We start from the raw sequence: 21,588 nt of genomic DNA on the forward strand, positions 1-21,588 counted from the left end.
TTTTGTACAGCGAATGTCAGCGAGGCAGAAGCAGTGACGGAGGGTAGATCTTGAGAGCCTCGGTCTGAAACTAAAAACCCATTTTCTGTGTTACTTAGGAGCGGTAATGGGCTGCAAGAGAGACAGCGCAGCTCTCTGCCTGACCCGTAAGAGCTGATTTTTTCCATAAAGGAAGAAGGAAAGGGAGTGAGGACAGGGCAAGCTGATTTTGCTGGGGAAAAAAGAAAAAAAAAAAGCCTTTGTATGTCAGTCTAACACTTCTTTCTCCCCCTCAGGCTGTTCTCCCATGTGGGTGACCCATTCCTCGATGACACTCTGCCGCGGGAGTACGTCCTCTACCTGCGCCCCACCGGCCCCCTGGCTCAGAAGCTCTCTGAGTTCTGGCAGCAGTCAAAGCAGATCTGTGGGAAGAACAAAGCTCACAACATTTTCCCACATATCACCCTTTGCCAGTTCTTTATGGTAAACCAGAGCTCCTCTTTTTGCTGCCTTTATGCATGTGTTGATGAGCGGCCCACGCCAGGCTCGGGCTGGAAGTGCTGCACGCTTGGTTCGGTCGCTGCAGGCGGGTTTTTGTGCTCAGAGTTCAGGGGTGTTAGGACCAGAACCGCCTGATGCCTGGGCTTGTCGGGGAGGTAACTGGTCTGTAAGCAAGTTGTTTTCAGGGAGGAGCAGCAGACCAAATTCTCACAACCTCCAGTGATTGTTAACATGCGAATAGGCAGCACGGGGAGTGAGGTTAGGCAGGTTACTTTGGGACAGCTGATCCTGCTTCAGGGGCAAGGGGGGGACAGATGGTGTCTGACCCCTATTTCTGTGGCCCAGGCTTTTTCTACCCTTCCTGTTCACCCACCCAAGCCCTTCCTTTCTCTGAGTGCGCTACAGAGCTAAGCACAGGCGTAAGGCTCAGTTCTGAGCAATGCTTGTCCTCTTTCCTTCGGCAGTGCGAGGACAGCAAGGTCGACGCTCTCACTGAAGCTCTGCAGGCCACTGTGATGCGGTGGAAATGCAAGTTCCCTGCCCCTCTGCCTCTGGAGCTCTACACGTCCTCGAACTTCATCGGGCTTTTTGTCAAGGAAGAAAGTGCTGAGGTGCTCAAGAAGTTTGCTGCAGACTTCGCTGCAGAGGCAGCCTCCAAAGCAGGTGAGTGACTGCAGGCAGCCACCGAGCGTTCGCAGCTTGGTCAGGGCTTGGGCTCGCTCGTGCAAACCCTTGCAAAGAGGAGCTGAAGGAGCAGCCCATGCAGAGGTTCCTCACCAAGAATTAACCCCAGCACAAGTGGCTTTCCTAACAGACTGCTCCTGAGGAAGAGGAGACGAGAAGATGAGTATTTTTTTTCCTGAAAGAACTCTTCCCAAGCCAGGCTGATGTATCAGCCCTGATACAGGGCTCCTTTTACTACAAGATGTTACATTTCTCTCTGCCACATCAGAAAAATAATTACAATCAGCTGCATTTTACTGCACTGAGGTATTTTGCTCATGCCAAGAATTACGTTTGTTATTAAAATATATATACATTAAATGACCACTCACCCAGCAAGCAGCGGTCTTTGTCCAGCTGTGTAATTTAACTTGAGATACCGAGGACTGTGATGCTGCATCACATGAAAGCCCACGCTCCTCACAGTGGCCATTTCAAAGGTCATCTGTCTCGCTACCTTGTCGATGCTGTGATGGTTCACCATGACTGGGCAAAGGGAGAATACCCAATTAATGTAGGTAGAGGAGCTAAATGTCAGGGCTGCCCACAGAAAAGCAGCGATACCTGCAAGCTGCAGAAAGGGTGGCCTGAGGGCTAAGAGCCTGAGAGGAGCACCCTGCTGGGTGCCTTGTTTTTCAGGGCTTTTTCAGTTTAAAGATCACCTCACACTTAGTCTCAAGTGTTATCTCCTGAAGGGGAAGTTGACATTTGGCGGTTCCTTAACCTTTCAGCTAGACACAGCCCGCGAGGCTGAGCGTTTCCTGCTCCTCTCACTACCTCGAGCCGCTGTCACAAAACTTTCCTCTGCCTTTGGGTCTTTGCTGCATTTCTGAGATGCACACCCAGGGCTCAGCAAGAAGACCTGAGGTGCCCTTTCCAAACCTTGTGGCCCAGCCACAACACTTGGTCCTTCCTTCTCGCAGGCTTATCCTGGAGCTTAAGTGCATCAAGGTACAGCAACGGCCGAGCCCCTGCAGTGTCTCCATCTAGACAGGCAGCCCGCGACGCCTTGCAGAACAGCTCCAGGTGGCTGCCCTGGTTCAGAGGAAGAGGTACAGAGGTGTCATAGGTTCATCGCACCTCTGAAAGGCGCTGCTTCCACCTGATGGTGACCTAGAACTTTTCTTCCCCTTAGAAGAGGGAGGAAATAGCTGTTAGCATTACAAGTGCACGTTTTGGACGGCAGCAACAAGCACAAAGATGTTAGCCAGGTCCCAGAACTGCTGCAGCCACGTGAGAGCAGTGCAAGCGTTCCCTGCACAGTGTACGTTACCATCCAGAACAACACAGCCAGAAGGGGCACTGCGTACCCCAAAAATGCTGACCCAGAAGAGAAGGAGGCACCAGCAGCTTCCAGCAGACTTCTAGCCCTGCAACAGCTCCAATTCGGACCAAACTGGTCAGTTCTTTCTGAGGGGAAGCTCTTTGCTGCATTGCAGTCCACAGCTTGGTCAAGTTATCACATTAAAGTCTCTGGGGCTTCTTCAGAGATCCACAGCATATTTTTTTCGTGCTGATCAAAACAAGATGGATGAGCTCGCAAAGCTACCCCTGGCTGGCATTTGGAGCCAAGTCTCTGAATAGCTGCAATTTTGACTGAATAATCAGTCAAATTTAATTGCAATTTTTGGTTGAATAAGCAAGAGTAAATTACATGCAAACAATGCATCCAATGATTTCCACATCCACTGGGAGAGTCCCAGTGTTTCACGTATTTTCACCTTTCTGCTTCCTTGACTCTCTTCCAAATACAGTTTCTTTTTCTACGGGATCATTTTTGAATCAGCTGGTAATTATCTTACCAACTTCTGCCTTCATGATTTTGGAACACCTTACCCTCAGTGGGTGAACTGGTAACCCAGTTAATGTCCAGGAAAAAGATCTCATCAACTTGCATGAACCTGTAAACTCTATGGATTTCTGATATATAATGTAAGAGAGAGAACAGAGGAGGGACAGTAAAAATTATGCTTTTTTACTTGCTTATTTTGGAGAAAGCCTCAGCTGCCAATGAAAAAAAGGCTACCCCTTACCTGGAAAAGTCTCTTTTTTAGCAGAAGACCCAAAATTACAGTAATTGCTATCACACCATCCAGACACCCCTTTTCTTCTGAATGCAAATGAGCGTTGGCAGTTTGGCGTGGATGCCTTGTCTACCACCCCGGTGTGACTAAGGACTGAATCAGGCCACAAATCCAATCACTTGATCCAAGGTACTGCCTATATAGGGCACCCATATCTGACTTCCCCAAAGCCTTTCCACAAACTGACCTACACAATTTTTCCACTTAAGCTACCTTGAGAAGTTCTGCTCCTGTTCAGAGGTGACAGACACCCTTACACCTTAGAAAAGCTGCTCATCGTGGCAGCCCCTTGTTGATAACCGTCATCTTCTTGTTGCAGATGTTCACGTGGAGCCCCACAAGAAGCAGCTCCACGTGACGCTGGCCTACCACTTCCAAACCAGCCACCTGCCCACGCTGGAGAAGCTGGCGCAGAACATCGACGTCAAGCTGGGCTGCGACTGGGTCGCTGCGATATTCTCCCGAGACATACGCTTCGTTAACCATGAGGTACGGTTCTTAGAGTTTGTTTCGGTCCAAAAAGACCAAAAAAAAAGGAGGATCTAGCAGAACTGCAGGCTGTTCTAGCTGCATTTGTGGCTCAGCAGCGCTCACAGGTTGTGAGCTGCATGAGGAGCTGTGCTGAGCCCAGATACGCAGCACAGACTACACAGACATTAAAGAATTTCCATCAGTCCACAAGAACATAGATCTCCCACATCCCACCAGTCAGCTGGACCAACAGAGCATCTCGCCTTTTTTGCTTTACTCATGCCATCTAGACTTGCTTTCCCCCCCGCCCCATCTCATTTCTTGCAGGAACGACTTCCTGCTGGATTAATTCATTCTAACAACGACCCTCCTGTTAGCTCGATGTAAATTGCCCCGATCTCTCCAGAGCCAGGCCAGTGTATCTTAACCTGAACTCTAGCCATCAATCACAGCATTTGGTTTCATTGTTCAAGAAACCTTTACCTTCATGGCCTAAATACTTCAAGTACTCACGGATCCTGCAGCTGCACTGCCTAAGTCTCTTACCACAGTTTTCTCAGTATTGTTTTCCGACACAATATATGGAAAGAAAAAAAAAAATTTCTGTAAATTGAGACCTTGGGCACAGAGAAACCACGTGTGAGATTTGTCCCACCTCCCTGTAAATACCCCCAAGTAGACATCTAAGCCTGAGCCACTCACCCGAGGCTCCCTTCGCAGTCAGTGCGGACAAACAGGCACCTCCACAAGAGCGTCATCTGTCCCATCTGAGATGTCTATCTGGGGATGAGATGAATCAGCTCCTGGAGGAGGAAACCTCCAGAAGCTGCCTGCTCAGGCTCTGGTGGCTACCTACACTCCTAAGGCTGGGGTGATTAATCCCACCAACGTGCACAGTCCAGAATTAGACAAAGAAAACCTGTGGCAAAGTAGGAAACAATGATTTTAGCCCAGCACACGATACCCCGTGGAGGAAACAAACTGCCAAATCTTCTGGAGAGCTGAAGTCTCTCATGCACGGCTCTCTGACCTGGCCCAAGCCATATATCCACGCGTGACTGCCTCCTTTCCTGTCCAAGTGTCATCTTGTCCTGTGGAAGCTGCAAGTGCTCAGCACCGCCACCGATCACGCAGGGAGGTGCTGCTGAGAACCAGCTCACAGCTTCGCACATCGAACTCCAGGCAGCCGCGTGCGAGAGTTCGGGCCCTGCGGTATCAGGTGACGGTGACTGGTTTCCATCTGCCTTTCAAGATACCACAAATATCTAGAAGGATTGGTGAGCAACCGGTCCGACACCACCGGCAGATCAGAGCTGCTCACCAGATCATGGTTTGTCTTTGCATGACACTGTTGCAGAAGTTAGGCCCAGGGACAGTAACGCGTTTGTTCTCCTTTTAACCGAGACGCTGCTGCAGCCATTTCCAGGGAAAGTCGCTGACAGACATTTAATACGCGTGCATTCCTCACGCCCTAGCGAGGAGAGGATTACGGAATTACATTCGCTGAGCTTTGCCCCACCTTTTAACCTTTTCACGTTAGGAAATACAAAGAAAAGCAGGCGGCCGCGTCTCAGTGCTTCTCACACCTGTGAACACGCAGCTCAGGAGCAGCATGTCACACACTCAGACCTGCTGTCCCCCCGACTGGCTCTGCCTCGACTTCAAAAGCAGCAGCAATGACAGCTGCTCTTTCAGCATAAGTAGGTACAGCGACAGCGGCCACTGACCACGAGAACCGTGTGAATTCCAGCTCACACTAAGAGTTCAGTTCCGTTTTTAACAGACCACTTTAAGCACGCAGTCATGTTTCTGCTCCCTCTGAAAAGCCATCCCCTCCTTTCCCTTCTGGTTATCAAAGACATGGCTGGAATCAGAGGGAGGAAGGAGTCAGTACCAAGAAAAGCTTTCCAGCACCAAAGAGTGGGAAGCAGTAGGAATTCCCTCAAGGTAAAGCTTCCCTGGACAAAGCACAAAGTGCTGCATTGTAAGGAGAGCTGTCTACACCGAGCACATGTTAAAGGTTTGGTACGGGAGCACTCCTGCCCCACTCTGCTGAAGATTCCCTGCCATTAACAACCCTTTCATTCATTTGTGCTTCTGTTTCTCCCCCAGACTCTGCAAGTGATCTACCCTTACACACCCCAGAATGACGATGAACTCGAGCTGGTCCCAGGGGATTTTATTTTCATGTCCCCAGTGGAACAAACCAGTACAAGTGAGGGCTGGATTTATGGCATTTCCCTTGCAACTGGCTGCTCTGGGCTGCTGCCTGAAAATTACATCACGAAGGCGGATGAATGCGGGACCTGGGTGTTTCACGGGTAGGTAAAGCCGCTCCGTTCAGTTTCTGTCACTGTAAAAAGGGGGCTCAGCAGCCGGGATCTCACCTGGGTAAGTGAAAAGTCTCCCAGGGCTGCTGAGAAGGTCACCTGGGGGAAACATTGGGCACACAAAGCCCCATCTCGTAAGCAAAGGAAGAGCGGATGCCAGCCCAATGCATGGGACTGGAGGATGATGTGATTTATTTAGCTAAGACATTACAGCAACTGTTACTCACAGGATCGCTGCTGCTGGTTCCCAGAGCTGGAGCAGATGGCCACTGCAGAGCCACCGCTGCGTGGGCACCTCGGTGGTGGCAGCAGGATCAGGAAGGTTTAAATCCGAGCATTAATCTGGGAGGTGAGGTGTGTTGTGTGTAATTCCAGGAGAAAAGGACTTGGGGTCAGCAAGGTTTCTGAAGATACTTAGCAAGACTTTCGGAAGTGGTTAGTCGCCTGCCTGACACTGGCTTCAGTGAGAACCTCGTTTTGAACAAGGTTATGCCTTATTACTTCTTGCTTTTGGTGGGAATTAGTTGAAGAGCAGTAAAACCTGTGGGTCTGGGCACTCCTGCAAGCCCCACAGGGCTGTCTGCATTCCAAAGCACCTAAAGCCATCTGGAGAACAGGGAGTATTTTGCATGCCGGAGCACAAGATGACAAGGGGAGCGGAGAGGCACATTCCTGCCTGCTGACCCCCTGGCAAACAGTGCACCGGTGCGCGGGTTTGGCTCTGGTCACACCAGCAAGTTACAGAGGGAGCGGAAGGAGATACAGAACCAAACGCAAACAGTTCGTATTTCGGATTTCAGCAGGCAAACATGACCTGTGGGAGGGTCTGCGTGCAGAAAGGGAAAGCATGATAACCCGTGTCAGCACAACAAGACCCGACCTTATTCAGCACTTAGCAGAAGCTGATCCAGCAACTCTTCAAACCGAGCAAAATGCAGGAAACAAAAGAGCAAAGATGACGTGCAGTCTTTTTATTTTGTCTCTGACTCGTCAGGCTTCACACGTGTCCTGGTGAAGGGCAGATGGCAAGCAGGCGCGGGACAATTGCAGCTTTCAGGCTGGCCTCCAGATGTGGCTGCCACAACCACTGCCCTTCTACAAACCAGTCCTGGCTTAACCCCGAGCCCTGCCCAACCCAGAAGACTGCCAGGCAGGGACAAGCATAGCGAGAGATCACTTGTTCGCCCCTCTTGTCACAACCATCTATTGTCTTTCTGCCTGCCCTTTGAGAAGTGGCCACCGCTAGTAAAGGGCTTTCATTCGGATGGTAGCCAAACAGAACAGACCTACCTGCCCTGTATCCATCACCAAACTTCAACTCATCTTCCATTCCACACAAAGAAAAGACCTCCAATAACCAGGGCTTAAATAAATTAAAATCAAGACGCATGGACAAAGTCAACCAGCAAGTTTGTTTGAAGGCAGGACTTAATCCAGACCCTCCCCATCTGCAATCCAGCAAAATTGTCCTTTCTTCTCCTAAAATTTGCCAGCCAAAATAGCCTCAGGTCCACAAATACTGCAGCACCATGCTCTAGTGGATTTTACTTTTCTTCTAACAGTACCTGGAAGGGTTTTGAGGCCTAGAGGCTTAGCATGGGAAAGAATTATTATTGCAGCAGCGACTAAAAGGAAAGCCAAATGTTTTGTACCTCCAGGACCGCTTTGTCTCCAGGCAAGCAAAGAAAGGAAATGCCCCTTCCCTGATTACCACTAAGGACTATAAATCAGGAACAGGAGCATGCAATATGGAGCATTTATCAAAAACGTTATTACATACCCGGAAACAGTCTCATTTTACACAACAGCTTCCCGCGGGGAATATTAGGTTACAGAATGTCATTTGGTCAAAACAATAGAGCAAGCCAAGGACAACCTAAGCCCCGCTGACGTCTAGGCCAAGGTATTCACAGCAGGATCCTCTTGGTAGGAGAAGAATGGGGCACGGGCACCTTCATTTCATAGACGTGAAAGAAAGCATGGCAGTACTCACCAGGACTGCAGGGGAACTGCTGTGGTGGAGGAGATGGGATCCAGTTCACAGCCTTGGGACCGAGGATGCTGTGGCTGGTTTGTGCCGCCCCTGTGTACACAGCCACGTCCTGTTTCATCCCTGCAGAGGAAGAAAGAAAGAAAGAAAGAAGAGCCATTGAGCTTTCCCTCCTAGTCACAAGAGACTGCATTCTTCAAGTGAAAATCACACATTATTGAGATCATCACTGAAACACAGCTCACTCCGGGCTGCAGCACCCTACTTATACCACGCAGGAGAAATGACAGGCAAAGTGCTATTCTGGGATGTTTGATCAAACCGTTCATATAGCAAAATACGGTTGCCAGCACCTTATCAGCTTTTGAACATTTCTCCTGAAAAAGGTTTCCCTGTTGCACTACTCAGACGATGCAGAAGCTGAATCCTGGCCTCTGCAGGACGTGGTTTTATGGCTGATATCCCAGTGGTGCCTCAGGAGCTCTGCCCGGCACAGACCTTGCACTTCACAGAACAAAACGACATCCCTGCCCTGCAGGAAGGTCTGTACCTCGGCTGCAGACCAACAGGCTGCCATCAGTAAGAGACAAGCCTGGCGAGCCATTTAATAGGGCAGAAAGGGCTCTGCTTTCAGCAGCAGAGTCACTGCCCGTGAAACCAGGTTGTGTCTTGAGAGCCTCCAGGGCTGAATTCTTTCCCTGTCTTCTAAAATCGGAGTGGAATCACTTCCGTTCTGCAGACCCCAAGGGTTTTCCATACACCTAAAGAACGCCTCTCTGCTGGCTGTGGCACTTCCTGGTGTGCTTTCTCCTCGTACCAGAGATTGGAGCTGCTAGGGACAATGAGGGGAAACATTCGGTCTCTGATCAGCGCTATTGGTTGGAAAATAATGGAAGACAAATTGCTGTAGTGTCCCACACAATGCAACCCAGATCCTAAGGCTGGGTAACCCCTTCCTGCCATCCCTGCAGGAAGGGCGACGTTAAGGCATCCAGCAGTGCTTTCAGGTCCAGCTTTAGCTATGAGGTTATGCAAAAAGATCAGCTGGTTTCTTTTTCCCTTTTTTTTTCCATGATAAAGCTTCAGAAAGCAAAAAGCATGAACCAAAGATGCTCATTCGGAAAGCTGGACTTGTTTGCTCTAAATCTTAGGATCTGAGAGTCAGTGACACGTCATGGCTGCTCTGCCGCTAGTTCTGAGTCCTGCAAGTGAAAAATAGCCTTTCTGAAGCCAGCACTAGACTCTCCTTTGGGGTGAAGCTGGCTAGATTTGTACCGCTGACACTAGATCTGTTCTGACTGAGCCTAGGAGGGGACCTGGCCATAGGTATGTTAGAAACAAAATGGTTTTTCCCTTGTGTGATATCAAGCTGGAAATATTCTCCCGGTAGCAGCAGAAGCTACTGGTGGGTTGAAGCTACTGGAAATGAATTTGAATTACAGATCCAGTCTGTAGAGTATATATATATATATATTTATATATATATATATACACCTTCAAACCTCCCCAGCAAACCACTGAATATTTTCTAAGCTGCTTTCCATGCCTGTGAATTAGTGGGCTACCAAGTCAAAAGAAATTCTCCACCCTCGGCACACGGAGCCCAGAGGAAGTGGGAAGCCCAGCGAAGGTACACACATTGACTTGCCCCGCAGAAGCCACAAAAACCAAGCACACAATACCATGGGTCTCCTGCATATACATTTAAAGGCATACGGCTGAAGGAAAGATGCTATCTTTGAATCTGCGGACCCAGCGCTACCCAAAAGCTAAAACTTGCGATGATTCCCTGCGCTGTTTTTCCATTACCAGCAGAGCCAGAAATAGTCACCTCCTCCACCCCCAAGTGGCTAGAAGCACTATAGATATTACACAGCAGGCTATTTCAGCTCCCCGAGAGAGGCCAAAGCTGTTCCTTGCCCCTTTAATAAGCCTGAGAAATCAGGCTTGGCACAAGGAGCAGGGGGAGGAAAAAGAGCCCGAATTTTTCAAGCTGTATTTGTGCCTCAGGAGGTTTTTCCCCACTTTGTCTCCTTCCCGTTCTGCAACAACGGCAGGGTCGCTTTCCCTGGGGACCCCTCTCCCCCGGGCAGCAACGGGGCAAGGCAGAGGGGTCTTCTCTGACCTCTGAGGACTGGCACCGCTGTGCCACCACAGAGCCCCTCTCTCCATCCTCTGCTCCAGCCCCTCCACTCTCCAAAGGGCCTTTCCTGGCTGGGAGGACCCTGCCTCCAGGACACGGCGTGTTGCCGAGAGCCGGGAAGGCCAGGCGCCTCCCTTGCCCCGTGCAGGAGACAGAAGATGTTGTTGTCTGTTTGCCAAGCGGAGGAACCACGAGCCTTTGGGAAAAGCTCCCGAACAATGACCTGGCCTGAGAAGATGACTAAGCTGAAAGAGCTTCAGCGGTTCCTGTTTTCCAGCAGCATCAAGGAGGTACCACTGAAGTCAGGCTGGTGGCTCTCCTCCGGGCACAGCAAGATTGTGTGCCTTTGCCTCATCACCGTTTGCAGTGAATCCTAGCATCTCTAAATAGATAGCCCAGCGTCCACGGCCTTTTGGTAAGGGCTTAGAGAGAAAGTAAGTCTCAGAAATTGTGCAGCAGCTCCTCAGGGTAAAGGGAAGACAGGTAGCCAAACGCATCCTTAATATTCGCTAAGCCAGTGTCCTTGAAAGACCGTCACGTGGAGAAAGGAGAAAAGGGCTGAGACAGGAGGGGGCTGGAAGCAGCAATGCGGAAATAAAGACAAAGAGCTCAGGCTCAGGATCCACTTTGTACACTAACAACGACGGGAAGAAATTCAGATCCTTCTCACGCAGAGATATCCGAGTTTGCGGGTCGGGGAGGATGCATCTCCGCGCAGCTGGTCGCACCCGCGCTCCAGGCTGACCGCTTCACACAGGGATAAAGGTCTGGTTGTGCTCCCTGCGCAGGGCTGAGCTGCCCTGGGCTCGGCACACGCTCCTGCACTCGCACAGCTTCTGGATCGGGGTTGGCCTTACCCTGCCAGCTGGAAACGTGGTCCGAGTGCGGCTCTGCCCACAATCTATCAGATGGAGAGGCTCCAAGGAGGAGGGTTAGACGTGATTTCTCACCCCAGCACCTGGTAGTATTTCCCTCAGCTTATCCACAAAGATCTTCTGCCTACATTTAACTCCTCTTCAAGACCTACCGCCCCTGTAACACCTCGGAGCTGTACCCTGCGTAACCCGCAGGGACTCGCTGCCCTGACCCCGTTGTTCTGCCTGCAGCTGGGCAGCGAGCTCCTGGAGAGGAGCCCTTGCTTGGAGCAAGCTCAGCTCTTGTTGGGAACACCGTGAATAAAACAAACACGTTTATAAGAATCTCCAACCTCAGAAGGTCAGGTCCGGAAGAGTACAGGGGGCTGGAGAGGTTGTCTGCTGCCAGGGGGCTGTGCCCGCAGTGGCTGCGGCGGGGCTGCTGCTCCTCGCTGCTGGATGGGGACCAGCAGCGCTGTCCCAGCAGGGCTGGCACCCACCCCCTGCTCCCCCGTGCAGCATCACCCCCTGACTGAATAGCCTCGTGTACCTCAGGCTCATCCTTGCACCCAAATTCCACCAGATAAGGGACCCACAAAAACGCAGACGACCTATTTTTGTTCCTTTGGTAGAGGCACGGGTGTTATTTTAACAGCTATGAGAAACCCCTCGGAGTTTTTATCCCAGCTAGGTGCTAGTCAGGAAGCAACTTGTGACATTTTTAAGGCACTGAAAAGTGCGAGCAAAGGCAACTATTTCTGCCAAAGCCAATGACCATATACATTAACTGACAAGGGTTTTTTTAATGACTAAGCAAATGTAGCCCATACGATGTATGCGAATCAGCAGAGGGTCACTGCAGCTTCTGTATTGCCTGTCAGTTTACTCCCCAGGGTCTTGGGCAAAGTTCTTGAATGTCTGGGCATGAGAGCTTTGCTCAGAGAGCATCACGAGATAAGCATCTTGAAGGAGAACGGGATCTATAATGTCCCTCCGGCTCCATTTAACAGGAAGCACTGGGGAGAACAAATTCCCACTGTAGATGGGAAATGGAATAGACAGCGCTGAAAAATGCAGAACCCACCACCCAGACTGAACGTGCCACATCCCTACAAGGCAACACGAGCTATTTTGTGTGCTGGAACCCTGAAAAGTGCCCAGCACGACAGGCAGGGCTGTGCTCCAGCCTTCCACGGTATCTCCTAGGCAGTGAAGCACGGGCATTTTCCTTCCTCCTCCCAGCCAAAACAAGAGATGCCATTCAGCTGGTAGCCAGTGATTCCACATGCTGATTCTCTCTACCCCACAGCCCGTATCTTGCAAGTACAAAAAGGGATGTTCCAGTTTTATTTAACATAGGAAATGGTACCAAAAAAACAATCCACTAGCTCGGCAAATTATTGTATTTCACATTCGTATCACAGCAAGCCCACAGCCAGCGGCCAGACCAAACCCTGCTGTACCAAGCACTCCACAAATATAAAAAGCAAGGGCGAGTGAAAACTCTCTGTAGTTTCCAAACTTTGGTCCACAAGAGCACGGTAAGTAACGGGCAGCAGGTCCCCGGGTGATGTTAGCGAGGTGGGAGGAAGGCCTCGGCACTTTCCAGGAGAGCAGTAGAGGACTGAGCCTCACGGACCAGCGCGTGGGGACTGTTCTGAGAAACTGTTTCTAAGGAAATTGAGACCGTGTTTGTCTCTTCACGTGTTTACATCACATAGCAAGGTGCTCTCTAGGCAGAACTAAAATGATAATGTAATAATACGAACGAAAACAATTATCACCTGTTCCTGCAGACTACAGAAATGGCCTTGCTCCAGTCTGAGGGCACAAAGCATTCCCACAGCCAACATCTTTCTGGTTTTGGCAGGTCCTACTCGATTCTGAATACTACATCTTCCCCGTCCCTTCAAGCTTTCAGCGACGGAGCTCTGGAGAGAAGGCAGCAGGAAGACCAGGGGCCTGGGGACACGGGGCCACTCACTATCATCTGCCAGAACGTGCAGGTAGGGACCCACACGCACACATAAATCACACGTGCTTTTCACGGCAAGCCTCCAGCAACTGTTTTTTTCCCCAACAACTTATCCTCTTGTCTCCTTTCGCTGCCTGCCTTGGAAGATTCAGCTCACAATTCTCTACAAGCGTTTGAACGGCGCAGTAAACCGCGAGCACAGAAGACATCGCCGTCCCTAAAGCTGCTCTTCGCAGGGAGCGGCAGGGCCCCATCCTCTGCTTCTTTTAGCAGTTTTATAACAGCCTAAATACCAACTTCAGAAGAGTTTCCTGTACCCGCATCTGCACTAGGCTAGAGCAAGGGCTGTCTGGCCCTGAGTGCTGTTAGTGAACCAAACCTCAGAAAAATACTTGCACTTTCATGCAGGTCAAACATCCTGTCATTTTTCTTCCAGCCGCTGAGAATAAGCAGCCAGCCAGGGCCTCAGAAGCGCTGCCTTTTCGTCTGCAGACACGGGGAGAGAATGGATGTCGTTTTTGGGAAGTACTGGTTGTCACAGTGCTTTGATGCCAAAGGTGAGTCAGCTCCTGTGGGTCTCTCAGGCTGCAGGTTTAGAGAAAGGAAAGAGAGCGGCAAGTGGCCAGGGCAAAGCCCGGATGGGAGCTGTGGTTTCCTGACCCCAAGTGGTGCTTCCAGTGTTAGAGCACTGCGCTGGTAGGGCTGCGCCAGAAGCAGAAACAAAAGCCAGGGAGTACATTCTGTGTTTGCCGATATTTGGGAAAGTGTTGCAAGAAAGGATTCTATTAAAATAGTCCCACCAAAGGGCACTTTCACATGGAAATGAAGTCATGATGTTGGTAGTCAGTGTCCAGTGCTAACCCCAGTGCAACCAGGAAAAGCTTCCTTTGTACGACTGGTTCTCAGTCCTAAATGAGAACTGCACCACTACGGGTAGGGTTCAGAAAGCCTTTCAGGGCATAAATTGGAGATTGCAAGCTGATAATGAGACTATAAACAAGTCCTGAAGGCTGAATCTGGCATAAGCCCCAACATACATACATGCTTGAGTTACAGACTACAACTACAACTATACAACTATAATTTCAGGCTCTGTTGGTTTTAGATCTGACTGGAAATCTATCAACAAAGTCTTTTTCTATTTGAGAAACACCAATTCCTTGTAGCCAAAATTCTTGGAAAAGGGGATGATTTTACAACTACCTTCTATCCAAATTACATCTGAAGAGCTCTGATGTTTGTGGCTCCTGTAAAAGCATAAAATTAGGGGTTTCATTTGGTGTGGGATGGAAATTATTTTGCTTCTGGCGATTAAAGACCTGTCCTAAAGCTAACTTTAAAGCGTAAGTAACATTCCCTGCTGATTTTGACCTGATACATCTGCTTAACTTAATTTCGTCAGATTCTTGATAGCTCTGCACGGGAAAAACTGCTCGACAGCCCGTGGCTGTAAATATGCAGATGTTGTGGTGACAGAGGGTGGAAAGAGGCGTGATGCTCTCTGCCTCTCTCTGATCTAATAATTCCAGCAACTGCTTCTGACCTCTCCCTCGCAGGAAGGTATATGCGTAGTAACCTGAATATGCCTCACAGCTTACCTCAAAGAAGCGGCGGTTTCAGGGATTATGAAAAAGACGCGCCAATCACCGTGCTGGGCTGTATGCAGGCAAGGCTTGTAGGTAAGTTGTCCCCAGCCGACGGGAGTTTGCCCAGGACGCTTTGCTCTCTTCCTCCCACACACCCAGCCAAAGAAAGAGAAAGCGCAAGGCGGAAAAAATGAATCAGGAGCCCCGACCTAACGGGATTTAGGTGTTTCAAGAACATCTGCAAAGTCCCTTCAACTTCCCTGGCAAGTCCCCTCTTTCAAAGAAAACCTTGTCTCATTCAGCTGCTGCAGCTGAAGAAAAGACAAAGCACGAGATCTAGGCCGTGCTGTAAAATCACGGCCACGAGCAGTACGATCGCAGAGCGTTCGTCACTGCCCTGTACATGGGCTGCACTGGAAATGCTGCTACCAATGCCACTGAGAAATGCAGCACTGAACGTGAGGGTCACCCCATGCAGAATATCCACTTCCCTTGATTATGACAATCTGAATTTTGATCTGCAGTTCACTAGGCCAATGGACTTTTAGCAGCCCCTCTGGCTTCATGCTGGCAAAAACACAGTCCAAATTATTTCCAGTGTGCCCCCAACTCCCCCATCCTTGTCCCCGACTCCAGAGCCTGTTGCTTCGTGTATAGAGAGAAAATCATTCAGTAGTGAAGGAGCAGATACTGAGCACTGGGATTAAAGAAGCCCTTCAAAGGACGTGAGCTTCAGAGAGCAGCACTTAGCATTTTCCCAAATTCAAATCCTTCGCGTTGGTCACATTCAAACTAGGGCAGCTAAAATTACACTCGCTTTTTAAACAAAAATAAATCACCGTACGGCGCTGCAGGACGATCGCTCTCCGGGCCGCGTGGCATCAGGGTTGGCACCACGCACAGAACAGAAGGCGAATCTGGGAGCCGTCACAGCACACTTTGCTGGTGTCATTACATGGGGCCGAGCACGCGGCCGCGTACGTGACCCAGGCGCCACCAAGCTGCCCGCGCTGCTGCGGCGTGCCAGCCGTCTGCAGGCACCCGCTCCCGCTGCAGCACCACGGACTTGACCTTGACGGCTGCTGGAAGCGTAATTCCTCCTCCGACCAAAGCAAATGAGCAGCATCCCCGTGCCAGGAGGCTGCTGCACGCGCCGCTCTTTCTAAATCGCCCCTCTTCTCTCAAGAGATTTCGAGCTCATTCTGACATGGTTAGAGCCATCATTAAACCCGTGAAGTCGAGGTTAATAACCCCTTCTCACTCCCACCTTTGTGCCCTGCCTCTTCAAAGAGAACAAAAACATAACTCTTCCTGCAAGTCCGTGCAATGCTCAGCAGAGTCCCATTCTCATCTGGCTCCCTTAGGCTTTGCAAGAATATTAATAACCCGAATAGTGGAGTTGATTCTTATCTCATTTTCAGTGATCTTCCACCTGTGTAATGAAATGGTAATTTATACCAGCAAAGAATCGAGCCAATTGGATTAAGTTGGGTTTGAAATAAGTTGAATCATTCTGATTTATGACTTATAGATGAAATTAAATGAAATTCAAGCTCTCTACTATTTTTCTCAGCGCGCTGTTTGCTTTTTGGCTAAATGTAAGAGGACAAACTGAGCAAAAGCTGCTGCGCTTTCTTTGCATACTGGTTAAGTACGTAGATGCACGTGGAGCAACACGCAGAAAAACGTGTCCCAGTTCCACAGCTGTGCACACCACAGCAATAAAATACGATGGGTACACTCATTTCCTAAAACACGAGCGGTGCAGCTGGGAAGCTTCTTTAGCTCCTTGCGGGGTGGCAGATACCTGCACCCTGCTGTTACGGCGCCATTTGTCTGGTTTTATTCACGGGTGTTAAAAACTTGCTTGCAGGTGAAGCCTTGCTAGAAACTAATACCATTGTAGACTACATCTACAGCTCCCCGTCCCTACGGTGTGTACAGACAGCACACAACATCTTGAAAGGTAAGAACCCATCAAGCAGGAAAGGCTGCATTCTTCTCCCTTCCTGGGAAAAAACACTGGCAGCCAGATAAAAGGCAGCCTGGCATGGGGAACGCAAGCACATGGTAATTCAGGGGGAGGATTATTTCCATGGGAGTGCACTTCATGTTAGAACAACGCCATCTGCAAGGAGCCCTTTTCTTACTGCATGGTGTGACAAGCGTGTAGGGAAGTGGTGTGCTGGAAGCGGTTTGCTGGCCCCGTCGCCAGCTGTGGGTCCGGGTTGGGATTTGCCTGCCCTGCAGAAACCAGAGGTGTGCGGGGGACACGTCCAGCTCCGTGCTCCTGCGGCTGCTCGATGCTGTGTGCTACCAGGTGTGAGAGTAATGCTCTGCACAAACTGGGAATGGTGATGGGACATCAGATCTCCTGGCACTGGAAACGGTCAGAAAAAAGCTCCAAAACGCAGTCACACCTAGGTTACTGCATGGAATTACCGCCCAGAGGTTTACATGCCTCTGTGCATCGTACACCAAGTGCGTGTATCAACTGCTTCCTCTTCTCATAGCTACTACTTAGGAAGAAAAAAATAATTTCTAATCGAACTTAAGTATTGAAGCTGCAAAGTCTCACCCCCCCCCCGGTGCTTTCACTGATACCTGGTCTCTTTTCTCCCTTTTCCAGGTATGCAACAAGAGAACAACCTGAAAATTCGAATAGAGCCGGGCTTGTTTGAATGGACCAAGTGGGTCTCTGGGAACACACTACCTGCTTGGATACCTCCCATGGACTTAGCTGCAGCTACTCTAAGCGTTGATACAACCTACAGGTAGCAGAAAGGGGGGTGAGGGGGTCGTGGATTGCTTTGGGGATTTGTTTATCCATTTTATCCATTGCGGATACATGGATACATATCCATTTATCCATTGTGGGTACATGGATATTTGGGATTTGGTTTTAAAGAGTAACATTCTGCTGAATTTGTAAATTTAAGCAGTGGCTGGAAGAGCTGCTGAAGCTCCCAAAATTGACTTAAAGCTGGCTGGAGGCTGCTCTATTGAGCATGACCTGAGAATGGCTTATTATAAACCAAATTCCCCAGGGCACTGGCAAGGTGCAGCTTATTGCTGATGATGGAGGCCCTCGTTCCAGCCCTCCTTCCTTCCTGTGCACCTTTCACATGCCCAGGAAATCCTCAAAGTTTGTTTGTTTGGGGCTTTTTTGCTCTTTTCCTAACACTTGGGATTTTTACGAACCCGTGTAAGGCTGTGCAGCCTTACTTGATCTGGAGTCTGGAGGAAACAACAGAATTAGTTTTGCTGACTCGGTTCACTGACCATCGTGTTTATGGACTGAAATCACATCATGGGTTCGGTAATGCCTGCCCTGCCCTTCCCCAGGGGAAAAAGCTTGTCTGTCTGTCTGCCCTGATTACCGTGGTGAGGGATCTTAGCTGTACATTTTGCAACATCCTGGGGAGCATGTTTACAACTGCCAGGAATGCAGGGTCTCCTGAATCATCAAAATTCAGAGATTTGCTATCAAGGAGGCAAACACAAAAGATTCATCACTTCTCAGCGATTATTTCTATCTTCTGGTTAAAAAACATTTGAATGGTGAATGGATAAATACCACCGATCTGTCCTCGTGTCTTCCTCGGGGAAATATACAGATTATTTGCTCGGCTCCAGCGGCGCGGTGCTCGGCAGCTCTGCCGGTCAGCCCTGCGGCTGCCGGATCAGTGCCGGTGCCTGGTGGGGTGCCACATCCCCACCTCGCTCTGCCACGCTGCCCTCAGCCCAGCACACCCATTTTACATTTTTTACCATAAACCGCACCAAAAAAGGCTAAATAAAACCGAGCAGAAATTGTCATGTGGTAAAGGAAAGACAGGATGGTCTATTCGGGCTTCCTACTCTCAAATTTATGATTCATTTATGCAAGCCAGGCTTGAAGAGCTCCCAAAAAGAAGGAAACTCCCCAAAGGTCACACACTTCCAATCCTCCACCACCAAAATATCCGTATCGCTACGACTTCTCGCAGAGACCAGCCCTTTCTATTTTGGCACGAGCCTGATCACAGGCTGAGCAGTCTCGGATGAAAACAAAACCTTTATAGTGCACACAGAGCACACACACACGGGACTTCCACCGAAATGGGCTTGGTGACAAACATTTTGTGTCTCGGCTTTTGTGGTTTGTGATATCACCAGAAACGCCGGTGTTTCCCGTAGGCTCAGCACACCCGGCTGTTTAAGAACATTTAAGTGAAGCAAGCAGCTGAAACGTTAAAAAAAAACCTGATTATTTTCATACCTAATTATACCATAAAGCCACTTGAGTTACATCCTTCTGGTCTGAAATTCCAGCACAAGGGTATCTAAATAGAGGTCCTCACGCTGTGTTTGTCCCTGAAAGGCTCTCACGTGGCTCAGGCTCAGCAGAGCAGCTGGACCAGGAGCCTGGCTGCGCCAGAAAGCACGTGCCTGCCGGGAGGGCTGCAAGGAATATTCTCAGCATAAGGAAAGAGCCTGCTTGTGTGCGGTCGGCTGGTCTGATGGGGGATTAGGAGACATCCTCCTGGTGCTCTCACCTCCTGTCACACGGGTGATTCCTGGGCACATGTCAGGACACCGAATGGAGGGAAAAGCTGGGTCTTTTCCTTGCACCACAGCAGGAAAACACAGCTTTCTGCTTCCTATCCTGTGCCGCTCCGCGCACATCAACCTGCTTCAGCTGGAACGATTGCCCGGGGCCCCGTCGGGCAATTCACTTAAACTCCCTGGCCCAGGAGGAGGCCAGCTAATTCCAGGCATTGCCCAGCAATGCAGCTTTACAGATGGCCAAAGCAGCAGCCTGCCCCTGCCCTTCAGCACTGAAGCACACGAGCACTGAGGACAGCCAGCATCTGCCTTCTGCAGGCACTGCAGCTCTCCTGAAGCAGCCGCGGGTGTTGCTGCCCATCCTCCGACCAGGCTGCAAGCCCTGGCAGAGCAGTGCATTTTGTTCTCCTGCCCTTCACGCACTTTATTTGGGTGGATGAGCCCTGAAGTCTATTGATCAAGGGACATGTAAATGTAAAGTGGTGTTGCCATCGCTGCATGGCATTGCAAAAGTAACACGTTTGTAATCAGCATGTTACAGGCTGCCTCCTCTGAGCTGTCCACATGATATTTCTTAATTTCCCCACTAATCAAAAATATCTTAATGGAAAACAGGTAAACATCTCGGTCTGGAAGTTTAAAAATCCCCACGGTGGTCCTGACATTGAGCTCTGGGGATCTGGGAAATTAGGAGAGTTAAAGACACACATATGCTCATAGGAATCATCACTTGCACTTACAACGTTACCTCTTCTCCTAATTTACCATTCTTGTTTTTCTGCTCGCAGACCTCATATTCCCGTCAGCAAGTTAGTGGTTTCTGAATCTTATGATACGTACATAAGTAGAAGCTACCAAGTAACAAAAGAAATCATCAGTGAATGTAAAGGCAAAGGTAAGTGCTCCAGAGGGGATGAGAACAAAGACAGGCTCCCTGGGACGTGAACGCTGATATTCCTCAAAAGTCCTTCCTCCTTCGGGGAGGTGAAACCCCACAACCAAATCTCCCATCCCCTCTCCCAGAGGGGTTGGAAACACCAGGTTAAACCGTGCGTGTCAGAGCTGAGTTTAGATAGGCTCAGCCTACAGGAAAGCTCCTTCAGCTTCAGTAGCAGAAGTATTTTACAGACCCCCAGACAATGCAAACAGTCTTCTTCCAGGGAATAAATAAGCTATTTGCACCCTGCTGTCTGTTACCAGGATCAGATGGGGCATCTTCCACCCCCGATCTGTGCTATTCTGTAGCATATAACCCACGAAGACTGCAGAACGTTTCTCCAAATGCAACACTGAAATAAAAAAATCTCTAGCTCCTATTTTGCATTCACAGCACGGGAACAGGATGTTCCAAAATTCTGGGGATCTCATTAATTTCATTTCGCTGATCCGTTTCCAAATTCTAAACCTGTTATTTTAATAGTTTGCACACACGCCTTGATAGCACCGTGCGATGTTGGGTGTAAAGGATCTTGGAAATGGAAATCTAAAGCAATTGGGGTGAAAAAGCAGCAATTGAGACTGGAGTGCTTGTTTTAATCAGAATTAATTTTTAAACAGAAGAAAAGCATTTTTTCACAAGACAGGTGGAATCTCACTGGAATTCCTGTTTTCCTCAGAAAGCCATTTTAAAAATAAGTAGCACAGAACTAATCAATCCTGAAAATTGAGAAATGCTCTAAATAAGTCATTAAGCCATGCCTTTTCCCATATTCACGTAATTTAATGAGCTTTTATGTAATAAACTGAACCTGTTTTGAACATTTTAAAAGGTCAGCTGGATCTTGGGCACCCGTCCCTAAAGCTGGCTTCATCTCCCACCTCAGCCTGCATTTCTCGCTGTGTTTCAGGAAATAACATCCTGATAGTGGCACACGCGTCCTCCCTGGAGGCTTGTACCTGCCAACTCCAAGGGCTCTCGCCACAGAACTCCAAGGACTTTGTACAGATGGTCCGAAAGGTAATTACCAGCAAGGGGTAAAGCTCACTGGCTTTAAAAAAGAGAGAAGAAATTTGCAATCTGCGTAACCAGGCAGAGGACACTTTGTTCCTCTCCACTGATCGTTCAGCCCGTTACTGGGTTTCACGCACTTCAGAAGTCACGAGAGGAAAGCGGATTAGTTAAAGAGGCTTATCTGAACGTGTCGCTTCTGTAACAGATAGCAGGGGATCCGATGCTCACCTACAGCTGCCACGCAGTGCCGCTGCTATAAGCCTCCAGGCTGTACAGAAACACCCCGAGTGCCATCCAGTACTAAAACCACCCCAACCTCTCCTTACTACAGCCCTTCCCTTTCTCGTTCTACTCTAAACAGCTGTTAATGGGCGGGAAAAAGGCCTAAAAATGATAATGGGGTCTTCTGCCCTCGTTCCTTTACTCCAGCCCTGCATAAGGAGATGGCTTTGG

The 21,588-nt window shown here is 49.4% G+C and overlaps 1 protein-coding gene across 2 annotated transcripts in view; it reads left to right on the forward strand.

Moving 5' to 3' along the window:
* UBASH3B (ubiquitin associated and SH3 domain containing B) overlaps positions 1-21,588 on the forward strand; it is a 72,757-nt gene that overhangs the window by 45,581 nt on the left and 5,588 nt on the right. For both annotated transcript variants that reach the window (XM_066981226.1, XM_048063312.2), the window contains exons 3-13: positions 276-462; positions 945-1,143; positions 3,607-3,776; positions 5,871-6,079; positions 12,946-13,081; positions 13,487-13,607; positions 14,607-14,729; positions 16,510-16,602; positions 17,266-17,410; positions 19,973-20,079; positions 21,032-21,141. In XM_066981226.1, the coding sequence (XP_066837327.1) occupies positions 276-462; positions 945-1,143; positions 3,607-3,776; positions 5,871-6,079; positions 12,946-13,081; positions 13,487-13,607; positions 14,607-14,729; positions 16,510-16,602; positions 17,266-17,410; positions 19,973-20,079; positions 21,032-21,141 (1,600 nt within the window). The remainder of the gene's footprint in view (positions 1-275; positions 463-944; positions 1,144-3,606; positions 3,777-5,870; positions 6,080-12,945; positions 13,082-13,486; positions 13,608-14,606; positions 14,730-16,509; positions 16,603-17,265; positions 17,411-19,972; positions 20,080-21,031; positions 21,142-21,588) is intronic.

This window comes from Anser cygnoides, chromosome 21, assembly GCF_040182565.1.
Source record: "Anser cygnoides isolate HZ-2024a breed goose chromosome 21, Taihu_goose_T2T_genome, whole genome shotgun sequence".
Classification (NCBI taxonomy): domain Eukaryota; kingdom Metazoa; phylum Chordata; class Aves; order Anseriformes; family Anatidae; genus Anser; species Anser cygnoides.